The 17,929-nt window shown below is 42.1% G+C and overlaps 4 protein-coding genes across 9 annotated transcripts; 3 read left to right on the forward strand and 1 right to left on the reverse strand.

Annotated features, from left to right (window-relative positions):
- The first annotated feature begins 338 nt into the window (after positions 1-338).
- Positions 339-6,419, forward strand: LOC127003524 (serine/arginine-rich splicing factor 3-like). Of its 4 annotated transcripts, none has more exons than XR_007757125.1 (6): positions 339-449; positions 1,433-1,627; positions 2,047-2,148; positions 3,004-3,667; positions 4,314-4,385; positions 5,664-5,732. XR_007757125.1 is itself a non-coding variant. In XM_050870356.1 (6 exons), exons 2-5 carry the CDS (start codon positions 1,437-1,439, stop codon positions 5,728-5,730), a joined length of 453 nt encoding a protein of 150 aa, XP_050726313.1. In that variant the 5' UTR covers positions 339-449; positions 1,433-1,436; the 3' UTR covers position 5,731; positions 5,926-6,419. The 4 variants fall into 4 exon arrangements, 2 of the variants coding, with proteins under 2 accessions (XP_050726313.1, XP_050726314.1); XM_050870356.1 differs by lacking the exon at positions 3,004-3,667 and adding an exon at positions 5,926-6,419 and having other exon boundaries at positions 4,314-4,406; positions 5,664-5,731; XM_050870357.1 differs by lacking the exon at positions 3,004-3,667 and adding an exon at positions 5,926-6,419 and having other exon boundaries at positions 5,664-5,731.
- Positions 6,377-10,005, reverse strand: LOC127003522 (N(4)-(Beta-N-acetylglucosaminyl)-L-asparaginase-like). Of its 3 annotated transcripts, none has more exons than XM_050870353.1 (5): positions 9,841-10,005; positions 8,725-8,861; positions 7,753-7,909; positions 7,068-7,437; positions 6,377-6,886 (listed from the first exon to the last, which is right to left on the reverse strand). In XM_050870353.1, exons 1-5 carry the CDS (start codon positions 9,873-9,875, stop codon positions 6,497-6,499), a joined length of 1,089 nt encoding a protein of 362 aa, XP_050726310.1. In that variant the 5' UTR covers positions 9,876-10,005; the 3' UTR covers positions 6,377-6,496. The 3 variants fall into 3 exon arrangements, with proteins under 3 accessions (XP_050726310.1, XP_050726312.1, XP_050726311.1); XM_050870355.1 differs by lacking the exon at positions 9,841-10,005 and adding an exon at positions 9,791-9,812; XM_050870354.1 differs by lacking the exon at positions 9,841-10,005 and adding an exon at positions 9,447-9,478.
- LOC127003526 (39S ribosomal protein L23, mitochondrial-like) lies at positions 9,437-13,528 on the forward strand. The gene is made up of 4 exons (XM_050870360.1): positions 9,437-9,575; positions 10,936-11,141; positions 11,666-11,739; positions 12,159-13,528. Exons 1-4 carry the CDS (start codon positions 9,562-9,564, stop codon positions 12,318-12,320), a joined length of 456 nt encoding a protein of 151 aa, XP_050726317.1. The 5' UTR covers positions 9,437-9,561; the 3' UTR covers positions 12,321-13,528.
- Positions 13,529-14,295: 767 nt separating this feature from the next.
- On the forward strand, positions 14,296-17,915 carry LOC127003525 (ribonuclease kappa-like). The gene is made up of 3 exons (XM_050870359.1): positions 14,296-14,470; positions 15,299-15,421; positions 16,574-17,915. Exons 1-3 carry the CDS (start codon positions 14,402-14,404, stop codon positions 16,661-16,663), a joined length of 282 nt encoding a protein of 93 aa, XP_050726316.1. The 5' UTR covers positions 14,296-14,401; the 3' UTR covers positions 16,664-17,915.
- The last annotated feature ends 14 nt before the right edge of the window (positions 17,916-17,929 follow it).

Here is a 17,929-nt window from a genome sequence, read left to right on the forward strand (position 1 = left end):
AAATCGATAAAACAGTGAAAATGGCAGACGAAGATGCTTTTCACCAAACAGTTTCAGTGGGATAAACGAAGATAAGTCACATTTCCACATTGTTTCCGTACAAACCAACACTCGTACCACAAATTAAGAGAAAAATCACGTATATTTAAAGGAATTATAACCCAAAAATCGATAAAACAGCGACGAAGATGCATTTCACCAAACAGTTTCAGTGGGATAAACGAAGATAAGTCACATTTCCGCATTGTTTCCGTACAAACCAACACTCGTACCACAAATTAAGAGAAAAATCACGTATATTTAAAGGAAGCACAACCCTGAAATCGATAAAACAGAGAAAAAGAACCAAGCGGCCGGCGCGGAGGGAGCGTGACGTCATAACCAAGGAGTGGCCGTGGCAGGCGAGACGGGGTGCAGCCTCCGCCGACCTTTCTATTAGCTCTCCACCAGTAAGTATGGCGCCCCGGAACCTGTGCTTTGGGGAGAATTTAGTTAAAGTATCAGAGCTTATAATGGCATTGGTGGGTAGTCTAGGGGAGGGTTGGAAAAGGGTGAAAAATGGGTGGGAATGTGGGTAATGGCGCCCCTTCGATACCTCCCTCGTAATGGCGGGCTTGTGGGGGAGTGACGCAGTTTAGGTTAATTATTCCTTTCCTTGCTTTACCTGGGCGATATTACTGATGATATTATTTACCTGGGATTATCACCTTCCTGGGCCCATATACAAACACCTACGCGGGGAGGAATGGGAAGGAAAATAATTAAATGGATATAACTCGTTTGTTTTAACTCTTGAATTCATAATGACCTCAATCGTTGGTGTTATAATTAGTCTTTTTAACCTCTGAATTTATAATGACCTCAATCGTTGTGAATTTATAATGACCTCAATCGTTGGTGTTATAATTAGTCTTTTTAACCTCTGAATTTATAATGACCTCAATCGTTGGTGTTATAATTAGTCTTTTTAACCTCTGAATTTATAATGACCTCACTCGTTGGTGTTATAATTACCTAGTCTATATACCTGGCCTTCTTACCTGAATATAACAGCAAAACAAAAATGTATGGCAGAACTTTTTAGACCTGTAAATTTGAATGACCCAAATGGTGTATTCAACAATCTTAACACAATATTATGCTCATGTGCCAGACCTTGTTCCTCCAGTTTTCTCATCATTTATATTTCTCTTTCCATTATATTATTATTAGGCTATTATTATTATTATTTATTAGGTTTATGCTCATGCCAGACCAGACCTTCCTTTAGTTTTCTCACGATTCATGTTTCTCATTTGTGGTATTATTTTTCTTATGTTTTAACAATAATAATAATAATAGTTTTAATTTGCCCAGCAGCATATATATAAAGAGCCATTCTGTGTCATCTCACCTTTCCCATCCTTTATGTTTCCCGTTCTCTCTTCCACAGAATAATGCGGATGGATTGTAAGGTCTATGTGGGCAACCTTGGCAATAATGCCGCAAAGCACGAGCTGGAGTCAGCTTTCACTAAATACGGCCCCCTGGTGAACGTGTGGGTGGCCCGCAACCCCCCCGGCTTTGCCTTCGTGGAGTTTGAGGACCCGAGGGATGCAGAGGATGCCGTGAGGGCCCTGGACGGCACGTGAGTGTTTGGGGTCTTTGTAGATGTGTTGCATTATTTGGTTTTATTTATTTATTTATTTTTATTCCATTTTTTGACCAGAGGAATCATTCAATTTTTTAAGTGGTTTCCATTTTTTTCTGATTTTTATTTATTAAGGTTATTTTGTTTGTTTATTTTTTTATCCTGTTTCTTTCCATGTAGAGGCAATAAGATATTTGAGTAAATAGAGAGAGTTCCAGAAAGTTTCATCGGTGTATTCTTGAGGTCCAGGTATTCCAAGAGTCATTAACCTGATGTGTTTTGCTTTGAAAATCATCCATACTTTGATATGTAAACTTCTTATCATTACTTACCTTCATGATAAATTTGTGATCTCCATGGTTTGAAAGATTTGCCGGTGTAGTGTAACCACCAAATTCTCGCTTTCCCCCGTCCAGGCGTCTGTGTGGTGTGAGAGTGAGGGTTGAGATGTCCACCGGTCGTTCCCGCAGAGACCGCTACCGCTCCCCTCCGCGGCGGGGAGGAAGCCGCAGATCCAGGTAAAGCCTTGTGTGGGGGTGGCCAACACCTCAGCCAGCAGGGTGGGAAGGAGGGACTCTTGGTGGCACGCTAGGGCTGGCCGGGCGGCGGTGCTCATCACTGGGACCTGGTCTGGGGAGGTCAAGGGTCAGAGGGGTCATCATGTGTACCAAACATAAGAGTTGTCATTGCAGGGCTCATTTTCATTGCTGGGTCTTTTGAGAAAGGAACAATAGTTACTCAAGCACTTGCTTTTTCTCAATTTTTTCCCTTTTTTTGTTGTGGATACTTGGTATTCTGTAGATAGTAAAGACTTGACAACTTTTAAGCAGATAGTAAGGACTTGACAATTTTCAAGGTGTGACAATTCTCAGATGGTAGAGTCCTTAGCCATCTTTCCAGAGTGTATGGTAGCTGTTGTAATCTGTGCTGAACACTTGTACTCATGGGTCGTTAGACTAACAGAGCTGGCTGGCCTGGGGCAGCCTTGCCTCGCTGGGTGTCACAGAGGTAGGTGGGGCAGACCAGTCTTCACTTCTAGTCTTACCTTGAGCTGTAGTGTTGGTTTATCTCTCTCTCTCTCTGCTTTAACCCTTACTCTGTTGAATTTTCAGCTTCCAGATACCGACGGTTTAATAAGTATCCTTCTAAGATCAATCATAGGAATTAATTATTCTTTTATTCATGTAGTTTTTATAATTTGGGGAAAATGGCCAAGTACTTGGTCTGTCAGTGGCTGAAAGTGGATAGTTTCAGACTTAAGTGGGACTCAATTCTATTTGCTTTAACATTAAATACCTCGATTCTTTGACCATAAGAAAAATAAAATTCTGGAAATTTTGTTTTTGTTAATTGTGGTGTGTGGCCCATTACAGGACTATCTCGCCCAAATTACTTCTTGTTCCACCACCACCACCACCACCATCTACTCCTCCTACTGTTGCTACCACACCACCACCACCAACTCCACCACAACCACCACCACCACCACAAGTACTTCCACCACCATCACCACCACCACTGCTAGCATCAGCATCAGCCTCTCTGTTCAGTGGACTGCTAACATTGGGGTGCTGGGGCAGGGGGGGTGCCCTTTGGGCACTCCCTTCTCTCCTAACCTGATCCCACACTGGTACAACCTTGATAGCCTGAGTCAATGCTCCTACCTAGTCCAGTCAGATTGCCTTGTGAAGCAGCACTCGGGCTGGACTGTTAGGCGCTAAGCCAGACCAGTGCCGGGTCCCCTGATGCCCTGAGGCTTGGCGGAGGTGGTGGTGAGCGGCACGTTGCCTGATGGCCCTCCTACGGCGCGGCACCTCGTGGCACCCGGGCAGCCCTTATGCGCTTCACGTGTCCTCTTCTCCCCGCCCGTCTACGTCTACCCTCCGCCCACTGCCCGCCCAACGCCCGCCCGCAGCCTGCGCACCATCAGGCCTGCCCCCCCACCCACCATCTTGGGTCCTTGACCCTCCAACGCTCGCTCCACTTTCTTACATTCATCGCGCCTCGCCTCACCATAACGCCTACCCTGCTGTGACGGTACACTACTCAGTATTTGACCATTTGATCACTTTTCACAAACATATGTTTGTGATTTCATTCAGTCAAGCGTAGGTATACATCCTCTCTCTGAGGATAGTAATACCCTAAGGAGTGTTTGATTTACCTGTAGAAGGTTCATGTGTTTTATATTTATCTGAAACATCTGAATCTCGAGCAGGTTACTAACGAGTGTCACCCAGGTGGTTTGTGGGAATGGGCTGGACTGCTTGTGGCATCATGTCTAATTATTTCATTAGGAGCATTTTCCATTACTTGGTAATCTTTCATTATTATTCTAGATTAACTCAAAAGACAGTTCAGTGGATTAGCAGTTGCTATGAGAGTGAAGTATCACCTGGTTGTGGTGGCCATGATGTAGTTGTCTGTCTGCCAGTAAGTGAGGCGGCTGACCCTCCCGACTGAAGAACACAAACCTGCTTTCCCCTGAGGCAGCAGCATGCATTCCTAGTTTGCCTCAGTAGTCTTAAGTCCCCTCCTCTCCTTCTTCTAGGGCTGGTAACTCAAGGGAATGGAAAGTGCTCATGTCAATTAATTTCTTCCCAATAAAGGAGATGGTGACTCCCAAGACCAACACCACTCCGCCTCTCACAAGGGCAGGGAGTAATTCAGCTGCTCGTTTCAGGTCTCGGTCTCCTCGTAGGTTTGGCCGCTCCCGTTCTCGGTCACCCAGGCGCTCCCGGTCCCGTTCTCCCAGGTCTGTTTCAAGGTCCCCAAGGTCTGTGTCATGCGGTAACCTAACTAGCCAGCTTGTCTTAGTTAGATGTTGTGCTTGGTGTAAAATTTGTGGTTCTGATGCTCCTGTCTGGCTCAAACATGTATTAAGAATTCGGTCAATCTTCAGTAAAGTAATGGAGCCACTTGCCAGGCATTAAGTAGAACATTAATTTCAGTATTGGCATTCCATATATATAGAGCAACCACAGGTTTTCCCTTGCCCATTGCATGCTGGTATGATGACATGCTTCATTACTAGCTTAGATTGTGCTTTCATGCCAAGGGTTTCTTTTTAACTCAATTCAGTTTCATTTGCAGGGCTTGCTCATTTTAAAAAAAATCAACAGTATTTTAGATGATGGCTTGAAGTAAATGTTAGTTTATGCATACTGCTTACTGTTATTGATAAATGGCAATTGTATGCTTTCTTCATCCACTTGTCCTCCAGCTCATCACAGCACCTCATTTCCTGCACCAAGCTCAGTGTGGGGGCCACCAACCATGTCCAAGAGAATAGCTAATCTGTGGGAGTGAAGCTTGGTGTAGTGGGACATACACCAGATGGAAGGCTGTGTAATTGTATGAGGGGGAGAAAAGGGGGGTGGCTAGATTGTTGGCACCTCACCCGACATGGTGTGGGAAATGGGTTTGTGAAATTACTCTTGACATTGGAGGAATAATTACACATTCATTACAATTGGCATGATTGTGTCCAGTCTGAATTTAAAAGGAATGTGTGCCCTGTACTGATTTATTTATTTATTTTTGTATTAGTTGATATGTTGGAGCAGTTGATGTGTTGGAGCCTCACTCTATAGATTTGAATAATATTACCATCTGCCAGCATAGTTATAATTGCAGTAAAAAAATTTCCTTTGGGGCATAATTAATATTTCTTAGTTCCCTAGATTTTATTCTCATGATGTAGAAGTGCTCTAGCAACCACTGAACATTAGTGTGGCCTGTAGTTTGATGATAGTCAGCAGAGCCTTGAGGTCATGTTAGACGAAGCAGATGGTCAGTCTTGTGTTGGCTATTTACAATGGCATGAGCCACTGCTTGATTGTCCTGACTAGCTGTAGGCCTAGGATGTACTGACCCCAACTCCTTCACTAACAGGCCAGACCAAGATTACAAGTTAGAAGAATTTACCTTGAAAGCCTTAGACAGTTTAATCATCATTGTAGGCTTGAGTAGATGTAATTAACTCCTGAGATTGGCAGCACAGACCTAACTCAACTGCTGGAATTTCTTATAGGTATGATGACTACCGCAGGCGCAGCGACTCCCCGGACTTCAGAAGACGATCCCGTTCTAGATCTTAAGGTTTGTATCTAATGCCTGCATAACCTTCTCACCTGATGACAGAAATGCTTCACTACTTGACCTTCAAGTTGGAAGCTGTTCTCTACTGCCCAAACTTTCTGGAGTATATGCCCATGAGTTTTCTTTTCTAATACATGGCAGATATAAGATGAAAAAAATGATGGTTTGTCTCAATACACTTTCTTGCCTTCCAGGAACTTGAATGTATGAGGTGACAGAATGACTGAGCCGTTTGGAGCTTGTGGGGAATGGGGCTCGAAGCTCCTCTAGCAGGAATATTTTCCACCCTTTGTACACTGTGGACTAAAAAGTGAATTTACTTTCAATTATAGAGAGTTGAGATTTTCTAAATTAGCACTAATTCTTTGGTCACATTCTTTCCTTGACTTTTTTTGGTGGAAATCACGAACTTGGTTACATGTGATGTATTTCGTTAGTAACTAATGACTTTCCCTGTTGCCAGTGTTGTGTATTAATTCATCACCAAATTACTTGACTAAGGTTGCTAAGATTCCTGTTTAGTTAGAAATTCCTCATTTTTATATGGTATGAGAATGAATGTGCACCATACCTTTCTGGTATATATTTCCTCGAAGACTAAATATAGAGCACTATGACGCTGTTGTGGCAGTACAAATCAACATGAAAGGTATGGAATGTTTATTAAGTCATAAAGAAGTTTCACAATCATCATGTATCATTAATTCCTCTTTAGTGACTTAGTTTCCATTGTATTTATTACTTTATTTTTGTGCCTGCTAACCACTATACAATGCAGGTTACATTTTTAATTTCTACGGTATTCGTTACTGAATCGGCAACTGAGAAAGGGAAGGTTTCAATGCCGTGGCAGGCTGCTCCGTACTCCCCGGCAATGTTGACGGCCACCACTGCTCCCATGAACTCCGAGTAATACTGAGCCACTCTGAGTATGGCTACCTCTGCAGCCTTACTGGGACTGAGGCCGGCACGCATGCCTTCCACGGCCACCAACGCAGGGAGGAACCTCATCATCACGTCCCCATCTCCTGTGGCAGCCGCCCCGCCCACAAACTTGTCCACGTAAGCCCCGCTGCCAGGAATAGGCGAGTCCCCAACCCTGCCGGGGATCTTGTTGCGGGCGCCGTTGGTTGAGGTTCCTCCTGCAATATGGCCCTGGAAGGATAGACAAAATATTGAAATCATTCAATTTCGAAGATCCAACCGTAATGATACAAATGCAACCCGTCTACAAATTATGGCATTGCAGAACAGTCCTAATCTAATTTGAGACAATAATTATAGACCAAGGATACCATTGTGGAAGCTGTGCCCCATACCATATAATTAGTATTACCTTGGCATCAATAGCAATCATTCCAATAGTGTCATGGCTGAAGCGATTGAAGTTCTTCCCCTCCTTGGCTATCGCTGCCTTGCTAGCCTTGGGGTTAATAGGCTTGTATGGCCCGCAGGAGGTGGTTGGGTCTGGTGTCACATCCACCCAAAAATTCGGTTGGCAGTTGTTATCCAGCCACTCCTGGTGCATGTGGGCCGAGGTTGGGGTAGTGAGGTTCTCCTCTTGGAAGCCCATTGTGAAGGCGAACTGTGCAGCCTGCTCGCCCACCAGCAGCGTGTGTGTAGTGTGCTCCATTACGCTGCGGGCTACAGCGATGGCACCCTTCACCCTGCGGAGGTCAGCCACTGCACCTACATCATGTGTGGTGCTGGAAGGCAATGGTATATCTTTAGGGATAGTTTTCTTTTTTATACATACAGCAGAGGAGACAGCTCATAATGGAATAGCTTCAGGGATAGTTTTCTTATACAGCTCAAGGGTAAAACATAAAAAATATAGCCTGCTTTACACATAACCTGTACAGAAAAAATTAGAAGCTGAGAGGGTCAATTTTGGACTGAAGGGTCTTGATATCTTCCTTTTCGAGAGTTCAAGTCCTAGGCAAAAGGAAAGAAAATGACGTGTTAGTTTCTGGTATTAATAAGATTTGGCATGGTATTAGAAAATGGGTAATGTGTCTCACCCATCCATGATCATTGCATCAAGGGTGGTCTCGCCGTTTTCGTCCGGGCTGCCACCGAACCCGACCGTGCCATCACACTGCAGCTCCTCACACACCGTACAGCCGTGCACCACAGCATCCACCACTGATCCTCCGCCCTGGGTCAGCACCTCCCACGCTGCAAGTCAGTACGTGGATTTATGAGCAGATTCAGAAGGTAAAAAAAATGTGAATGCGGGTCTAACAGTCGGAGGGAGAGACAATTACGTACTGACAACTCTAGTACCTATACTCTCGTGATCCTGTGTACATTCCATACTTAATTTAACCTGGCATTACGGCTTCCTTCTCTTATATCAATCATTTCTAAAGGCCAAGAAAAGAGGTTAAGTGCATCCCCATTAGAGTTTCTTTACGTTCATGGTGCAGAAACTTGTCAAATTACCAGGGTCATTAAACTATCCATGGAAATGCCCACAAGACCTACTAAAGCCTTGTTAAATGTATGGCTTAAGAATATAACCCTCAGGCTGTATTATGTCAGCCCAGTAACAGAGCTTCCCTTAGATCGAAGTGGTATTCCATTGCTCTTGAAACGGGAGTAAAAAGAAATGGGGAGAAAGTTGGTAAAGGTTTGACCGAAGATAATGGTAGGTGAGTCATCTCCCAGTTAGGCTTATCAGTGGGTCGCTCACTGTCAGTACCTCAAATAACTAAGGCTGGTCAGCTATATATATCCACAACTGTCACTTGAAGACTGTATTGCAATTAAAGTTATAAACACTCCAGGGGGTAATTCTTTTTCACTTAAGGGGGTATACTTCTTTTTTTTTCACAAGGGGGTAGTTCTTTTTCACTTAATAATTACTTGGTACCTATACTATATAACCCGTGCATCGCTATATACCTATCTTTAGTAGCGCCCACATTAAAAGTAAGCTTAAAACTATAGTGTGGTATTAGTATAGTATAGGGTCCTCAAGGTGGCATTACCCTTGGCCGTGGCGTTGGTGAAGTTCCACGTGTTGATGACCAAGGGCGTGTTGGCGTGCACGAGCAGGGTGGGCGTGAGGAGCAGCAGAAGGCCCCGCAGCACGCCGCCCATCATGCTGCCTCGGCCTCGGACACACCTGGGGAGGAGAGAGCCAGCAGGTGACACACTGAACAAGAGATAAGGATTGACAGGTGATCAGTTGGCATTATTTGTGGATATGGTTGGAAATGCGGCAGATTATAATACACAGAGTTGGACTGGATATACCCCGAATTATTTATAACTTTTTTTTTTTCACTTAATTCATTTGTATTCAACCGCCTGTAGTACCACTGAATATATCATTCAGGGACTTGGAGGGCAAGCACATCTTTGTTGTTCATCGTTGCATTACTTGAAACATCGAAACGAATCAACTATAATCAATGACAGACACATTGGACGTACTAACTTAATTAATTGCACTGGCTGACATTTACTACGAGGTGGGGAACATTACAAGAAGTTACTTCTTAATTTCTCACCATCGGTTCATAGGTAAGCATTTAAAAAATTGGGAGCACATCCAAGTTATTATAATAGCTGCGCGTGGCCGCGGTGCTCGTCTCCGTGACCCGTCCCAGGGCCATGGGCCCTTTGAGCTTTTAGTGGGAGAGAACCCAACACCCTGCTGGGACACAGGCCACGTAACATCCGGGTTTCCATATTTTAGTGCTTTTACCTTCCCCGGGTACCCATTTATCGACCATTCCGAAAAGAGCGGAGGAGGAGGCGAGGCACGCGCGCGCCGTGTTGTGGGAACCTTTGGGAGGGAGGACACAGCAGCGCGCCACACCATGTCCACGAGATGGTGAGGGCGTGTGTGGCTTAGATTTACGGTTTCAAGGGTTCACGGCGTGCCTTTAGGTCTCTGGTGTGGCCATGGGGGCGTCCATCAGTACTCTTGCATAATATATTCATGTAAAATCTAACATAAATGCAGGAGCCCCGGCGGCCTGAGTGATGGGCTGCTCCTTAGGAAACCACACATTATTCACCCCTGTATCAAGCTTCCCCGAGGATTACCTTTAATTAGCGGGTGTCAGGTGATGCACTAGGTATTCAGGAAGCCTCACCTGGTAGGACTGTTGGTCAAATCGGCATACTTCATCCTCCCTGTGGCTTTAACGTGGGTCACTTCCCGGCCATGAGCTGACTCGGCCTGGAGGGGAAGGCCATGTTACATTTCCTCACCCATGCACACATTTAAGGCTTTCACGGGAGTTTTGAGTCACCCCAGTAATAGTTTTTTGGCCCTGGTGTTAGTTTGACAAGGCTTCTGTACATTGAACTCAAAAAATCACTCATAAGAACGTAATTTACCGCTTTTTTGGGCTTTAGAAATAGTTGACGTGAGAGTCTGTAGCATCTAAGAGCACCAACCCATGACTCAAGGCTCATGAGTTAGTGGGGAAATAAACTAAACTTCTAAACCTCTAATTACCACAAACTTTCCTGCATGTGTTACCGATAGTCAAAGGAGTGGTGACTAAATAGTTTGAAGGTATAGGGAGTGCATGGGTTAGGTTGTGTTATGTGATTGTTAAGGAAGAAATAGAAGTATGGGAGGAAACTAACTTTGGAGGGGTGAAAATAAGTGTAAAAACGATGTGCCATGTTAATATACTGTTCTATTGGCTGCTAACTGAGTAAAGCTGGACAAATAATGTAATTTCACCTAAGTAGTAACCTATCCTCCCCCTCATTTGTTAACCCAGCCCCCCCTCATGTTAACCTAGCCCCTTAAAAGGTAACCTAATTCCCCCTAAATGGTAACTGAGCCCTCATATATGGTAAACCAGTCCTATGGAGGCTATTCCTGTTCCCCTTACTAACCTAAACCGATTTATTCTCTTTCATTGGTAACCTAGCCCCCTTTAATTGTAACTTAACCCCCATCACTGGTAACCTAACCCCCTTAAATGGTAACCTAGCCTCCTCGTATTGTAACCTGTGATAAACTCGCCCCCTCATATTGTAACCTAGCCTCCCTCATGTTAACCTATCTCCCTTGTATGGTAAACTAACCCCTGTAAATGGTAACCTAACCAAAATAGTAACCTATCCCCACTAAAATAGTTATGTAGCCCTATTAAAAAGAGGTGATTTTTGTAAGATTAGTTTAGAGTTGCGATTTAGCCTCAGAGCAATGCGTCCTATTATTCCTTCAGGTACCCACTCTATCGGCACGGGAACCCCCAGCTGAGAGTGTTCCTACCTAACTTCTTTATGAAAATCGTCAAGCCCAAGGACCCCCAGCCGCCTAATGTGGTTCAGTTCCATGTGTCGCCTGAGATGACCAAATACGACATCAAGAACTACCTGGAGAAAATATACAAAATCAATGTGGAGAACATCATCACACACAACAAAATGGGTGAGGATGTTGGGGTTTAACGGACAGGTCTCACACGGTTTGTTTTAAGGTAGTTCGCTCTCACAGTCGTCATTCTTTGAATACCTTTGTTCTCTTTACAATCTATTTGCTTTTATGATCGGTCCAGTATTTATTTATGTTATATACAGTTATTTAATGTGTTTATATTTGCTTTTGTAATGATTTAGATTCAGTGCAATCCACAAATCAATGTTGATATTATGCATTAAGGATTTTAGATCACATAATATTAAACTCAAGTTCTTTATGGGCTCGTTTCACCTCACAATTGCTTTTTTTCAGAACATAAATCAATCTTAAGGTGGAGAAGATCTGTATATATGAAATAGTGTGTAGAATTTCCAGATGATGAGGATGCCTTCTGAAAGCACTCACAGTAATCAAGGTGGTAGTAACAACAATAATGATAAAGGTAATATTGGTAGGAAATATTAATCAGGTAACCTCTCAATGAATCTTGCCATCAGTTTACAGCATACAGTAATTCCTTTTTTTCTTTTTAGGTGAATTCTCGCGGAGTAAGTTTGGAGGATACATCGTCAAGGATGATGACTACAAAGTTGCCTATGTGACCCTGGTGAGTCCTCCTTGGTGATATTTTCTTAGTCATGCTTATAGCCGGTAACTGATTATAAGAAAAGAGAAAGAAGACAAAAGATCCTAAATATATAAGTTGGGTAATTTATTCATATAGCTTTCCATTTTCCACATTTTGTTCCTGAGTTCCTAAGATAAGTCACTATAATGATGCAAGAGCTGGAACACAGGAGTCAGACTTCTTAATTTATATCTGGTCTTTTTAAAGGAATAATTAACCCATAGTCCCAACCACAACTCCTTTAGAATCTAAGTCATGGCACTGATTACTGTGACTGGAGTCTACTCATTAAGGATGTTATGTTGATGATATTACTGGAAAGAAAATTAGACTACGTAAGTTCTTCATTATTTTTTCAATTTGTGACTGATCTTGATGCATTTTCTTTCATTTTTCAGCCAAAGGACCAGAAGTTTGAGTTTCCAGATCTTTTCCCAAAAGAAAAGGAAGAGGAAGTGGAGAAGCAGAAGAAACAGATTAAGATTCTTGAGAGAGAATTTAAAAGGATAACGAGACTCCACAACCACAGGCATGGCGTGCCGGGCTGGTTTGGAGTGTAGCGTGTCGCCCTCCAGGGTGTGGCGCAGTGCTGGAAGACACCAAACTAGACTGGGCAAACCTAAATCATCACGGGGTAAAGAGAAGAGAATAGTAGGCATTATGAGTTACCAGGAAATGAAAAAAAACAGGATACAAAGCTACCCAATACGACACGGGCCATACGACATGTGAATTAAAAAGCATGTATGAAGTGGAGGATCGGGGAGATAATGATCGCCAAATAACAATAGAAGCAGGTTGGGGTGTTACACAAAAACTATCTTGTCTGAGGTCATGATAGGTAGTCACCAGTAATGAAGACACTGGAAAGATTGATAGCTATGTATTTCAGGTGCTACCAAGTGTAGGATGTCTGGCCTCTTGTAGTCTCTTCTGTCCTTGTGTACCTACCGGAGTAATGGCCTGGAGTGTATTAGTCGCCCCCTTGTGGTGGGATGGTTGCTGTGTGTGTTGGTATGGATGGAAGTGAATATATATTGCGAGAAGTCCATTTTAACGCCTCAAATTAATAAGGTTACGGGAAAATGTTACTTGGGTTAAGCAGGAAATATTAGGTTAAGTGATACATTCCTAGCCTTAACATTAATTTGTGGCATTGCAGTGGCCTTCTGGCAATAGAAATATCCATGTTGAGTTACTATTCTGCACTATATTGAAGCTGATTAATGACTCAACACTTTATCCAACCCCATGAAGGAAGATGAGGTTGTTAAATGAGAAGAAGTAGAAGAAGAGAAAAAAAAGTAGAAATGGAAAATAAGGTTGCTGAATGAGAAGAAGTAGAAGAAATGGAGAAAGAAAGAGAAAAAAGAAGTAGAAGTGGAAGATAAGGTTGTTGAATGAGAAGAAGTAGAAGAGAATTAGAAAGAAAAAAAGTAGAAGTGGAAAAAAAGGTTGTTGAATGAGAAGAAGTAGAAGAAGAAAAGGGAAAGAAAAAGAAAGAAAAGTAGAAGCAGAAGACAGAGAAGCTGAAAAAGAAGAAGAACCTTATTTTATTACTACATGAACGTAACTATTGCCAAACCAGTCTTTTTCATCTTCTGTAGACCTCTGACGCTTTGTATCGCTCGGGTCTCTTCACCCTGACCTGCCCTCCTGTGTAGCCTTTAATCACCGAAGGACAGAATGTACATACTAAGATAACTTGCTCTTTTAACTGTTCTGTACATACAATCATTGTCGTTTATATAAAGAAGGAATCGTTTTACTTCAACTTTTAACTTCTTGCAACCTCTTGAATATAGTCTCAAATGGGTCAGTTGGTGGCTAGAGGAGTTTTTCTAATGGGTGGTTAAGGATGGGGAGAATTGCTTGGTGTAATGGGGGACAAAGTACGCTAAGAATGTAGGAATAATTGGCTTAGAAAATAATGGTAGGGTATGTTCTGGTATATGTAGAGAAGCTGGTGTTTCCTGTTTAGTCTGATTTAAAGGAGTAAGTTATGTAGAGAGAAACATGATCATTACATAGACATTCAGGCCACACATTATGGTCCAGACTACGTGGATTAATTTCAAGGGAGAGAAAGATCCAATTTTATTAGTATTAAAAGAAATGGGGGGTGAATTAGGTAAGGATTTCAGCATTATTCTGTGTTGGTCATGGCTGTATAATCACACATTGTCCTGCCTGGGGGTTGGGATGGCATGTTCCTCCCTTCTCCCTTGTTGTTCACCTGCAGCAGTAAATTATCAATCAATCAATAGTTAAGGTTTATAAATTTCGCGCAAGACCGAGACCAATGCACCGTTAAAAAGCCATTGAGTCAGGTGATCACGGGGAGTATGAAAAGTACACAGGCAAAACTATACGTCACATACCCTTATAAACGCAAAACCACACCAATTCAGGCATCAAAACATCACTAGAACTATTTATATTTAACTCTTATAATTTTAGAAAGGTGTAGGAAGGAAGATATAGGCTAAAATAAGGATAATTAAGGCAACATAAGATCTGTTTTGTCCGTGCTTAGAAAGGTAAACAAACGGGTGTCACGGGTTGAGGGAAGGACTGCAGGAGAGGCCGAAGGAAGGACAGGAAGGATCTACTTTGTGCTCTATTTACTCTCCCCGCCAAGATGAAGCTGTGCGGCCCCAAGTGCTCCCTCTGCTGCACCCTCCTCAGCGCCTGGGGCATCGTGCAGCTGGTGAGTGGACGCTGTGTGAAGCTGGTGCCAGGATCTCACAGCTTCTTTATGTACGATAGAATTATATATACACTTTATTTGGGTGATCGACACTAACTTCTCTGGTTGATTTTAACGTTATTATTACTACTTGGATGAAAGGTTTATTTTAATTTTCCATATGAATTTTTAAGCCAAAACTCCTTTTTCTCTTTTTTTTATTCCTTATTTCTAAACTATATTACCACTAATGTATTTCAGTAATAGCTATTATTTATTTAGTGTAGCATTAAAAAGTACAGCCCATACTCATCACAGTGTTCAGTTCAATACTTTAGGCTTTATGTCATACTTGTAAATATTGGCCAACTTTAGCAATTGAATTTACAGGCAAGACATTTTTCGGGCTAACATCATCCCCCCAGACATCAGCCCCCCAGATGAGAAGGGTCCCGTTCGTCTATGTATGGTGCTCAAGTCTTTCATTTCACATATTGCAGCATGCTTTTTTTTTTTATAACAAAGGAGATGGCTCAAGGGCAACAAAAGGAGTGTAGAAAATGCTGCTATATCCAGTTCTAACAGAGGGCGATAGGGTACCATTTTAGCGTATGTTACTTATCAGAACTGTACCTGTGTTACCAGATTATCGTACTTAGCCTCTTACGTTTTCCGATTTCCGACCCCAATACTGTCTCCTCCACTCCAATAACTACATTTATTTATAGTTACCGTTGAAAGGTTTAATTATTAGTGTCTTTTTGCTATAGTTAAGTGTCTAAATACAATGGTGGATACGATAATCTGGCAACCCTGCAGTACATCATAGCTACCTTTTCTTTGTTCCAGGCGCTGATGGGCATCTTCTTCTTCATCAAGTCCCCGGCCTTCATCGAGGACCTGTACATCCCCGAAGAGGCACACCACGACGCCAACGAGTACATAAAGGCGCTTGACGAGTCCTACCACACGGTGAGACTCTCTACCTGTTGCGTTTTTATCTGTTTTTATGTTATTGTTTCTACAGATTCATCGTGTGGTATAAAACTGTTCTGATCTATATGTCCTGCTGTCTCTTGGGAACTTTCTTTTAAGAGGGTGGCTATGACTGAAGCATCTCAAGTTTTTGTTATTCCTTTACTCTCTTGCAGCAAATTAAATCCCTTGCTCTCAATCTCTCTCTCTCTCTCTCTCTCTCTCTCTCTCTCTCTCTCTCTAATACTTATCCACTCTGTCCTTCATTCTCTTTTCTCTTTCTGCTCTCACTTTCTCTTCTCTCTGCTCTCCCTTTCTCTTCTCTCTTTCTGCTCTCTACTCTCCCTTTCTCTTCTCTTTCCTTTCCTCTCACTCCATGCTCCCATACTGACAAAGACCTGTCCCTAACTATTTAAATTCAATCACCTTTTCCATTTTCTCTTCCCCTACCAATATTTTACATCCTGTTGTGCTCTTTATCATAATTCTGATTCACAATTTTGTCATTAACAGCCATTTACAACTTAACTGATAATGCAAAATACAGTTTCATATTCAAATTATTACAGAGTTTTCAGTATTAATATTACTTAAGAAGTTTAAATTCCACCTCAAACTTTCTTTTGTGCAATACTTTCATGTCTGATATCACTTCTCTGCCGAGGGACGATGGATGGTAAGCACCGTGACTTAGCTATTATGTTATGTTGATTGTAAGGATATTTATATAGCTACTGCTCTTCCCCATAAAATTCTTAATTATTCTTGCACCAAGTAGACGGTAATTTCACCAGTAGATTAGTTTATTCAGTCACCTTTTAATTAAACTTACTGTAGTGTTGAATTTGGATGTAAAATAGTATACATATTTCTTAGCATTGTACTCCACTGCATGTTGTTAGTGGGAATTGAAATAGAGGTTACTGATATGGTAATGGGGGTCAGTGTTTGGGATGTTGCCATTATTAACTACTCTCACGGGAACACTAGTAAGAATGGTGACTTTTGAACCCTTTTGAACTCCCCACCCTACCTCTGAGGAACAGGGTAACTCATCATCATCTAGAGAAAGAATATTTATGTATGTAATTGCATGAATGAAGCTGGATAGGCCAGATCACCATGGCTCATTTGAGGTGTCATCGGCAGATCGCTGTAAACTGTGGGATCGCTGCCGGAATGTATGTCATCACACTCATCATCTCCGGCTGGCAAGTCATGGTCAACCAGAGGAGTTAGGTCGTTCGGTCAGTCAGTCGTTGTGTCGGCAGCAGCCATCAGTGGTTTGGCCTGAGATGAGTAGCTAAGCCAGTGTGGAGGGGTTGACTCTTCATTTCATTTATCTTCATCTCTGGCTCCAATATTTGTCAACAATGGTGGAGAGAAATGATAAGTAAAATTGTACTTCAGCCTAACATATCATAATAGTATATAGGTTTCTTGACTAGATTTTCCCGAGTGTCACCGTAAGACATGTAATTCTGCTTGCCACCTCAAACGCTCGGTCCCTTTTGGAGTGTGTGTTAGCGGCAGAGTTTCTCAGACCAAACTTTCCACAGAATCACTCACTGCTGCATCTGGTATTCATCAAAACAGAATGACTTACCACAGGAACAAAGAAATTGGAAGATGTAACTAGTTCTAATACGTAGTTTGTGATTATGAGATTATTTAACAGTTATCATAAGTGGTAGAGGAGTCTTTGATAGTTATTTAGATCAAGTGTGGGATTCTGTTTGATGGGTCTGCTGGTAGTTGATGAATTGGTTGCTGCTGGAACTAAGCTGACTGTCCTGTACAACGGTTGTGTGTGCTCGTATGTGGAGTCTTAGGCACAAGGAGGATATTAATGGTGGTCTATATATTTATGAGAGTAGTGATGTATAAGGGAAGTTGGTTCTAAAAGTTGCATATTCAATACTGTGTTCTTAAACTTTATTCTGATCCGTTTCTTTGAATGTAATGTTTCATGGGTCCAGCTGCCTGTTGTGCACCTCAATACTGTTGTTGAGTATGCAAGGGTTATTTGATACAAGTTTTAACTTTTCATAGATGTTTGTTGCTTCCAAAGCTTAACTTTTAAAACAACTTTTTCATGTAGTGGATAATGTTGATCTTTAATAAATCACTAATGTAAGTTCTGTATGAAGCACTAATGAGGACAAGAGACTAAGCAATGCATCTACCTGCCTCGGCCCCAGTCCGGGAGAGTAAAGGACGAATGCAAGGCTTAAATATATAAATTTTATTTAGTTTATAAAAAAAATGATTATTTACAGATGGAAATGAACAGTAAGGCACATAGTTAACCCCCACACACACCCTCCCTGTGGCCATACAGAAACAATGGTTTGGAATATGATGAGTTTCACCCTAATACCTGGCCACCTTAACAAATGGGAAGTTATCCCTTGATCTGTTATATAATTGTATATTTATGTACATTCCAGCAAAGCTATTATATATGGTACTAATAAAATCTGAAAGGAAGTGTTTTGTGTGTTA

Source organism: Eriocheir sinensis, chromosome 25, assembly GCF_024679095.1.
Source record: "Eriocheir sinensis breed Jianghai 21 chromosome 25, ASM2467909v1, whole genome shotgun sequence".
In the NCBI taxonomy this organism is placed as follows: domain Eukaryota; kingdom Metazoa; phylum Arthropoda; class Malacostraca; order Decapoda; family Varunidae; genus Eriocheir; species Eriocheir sinensis.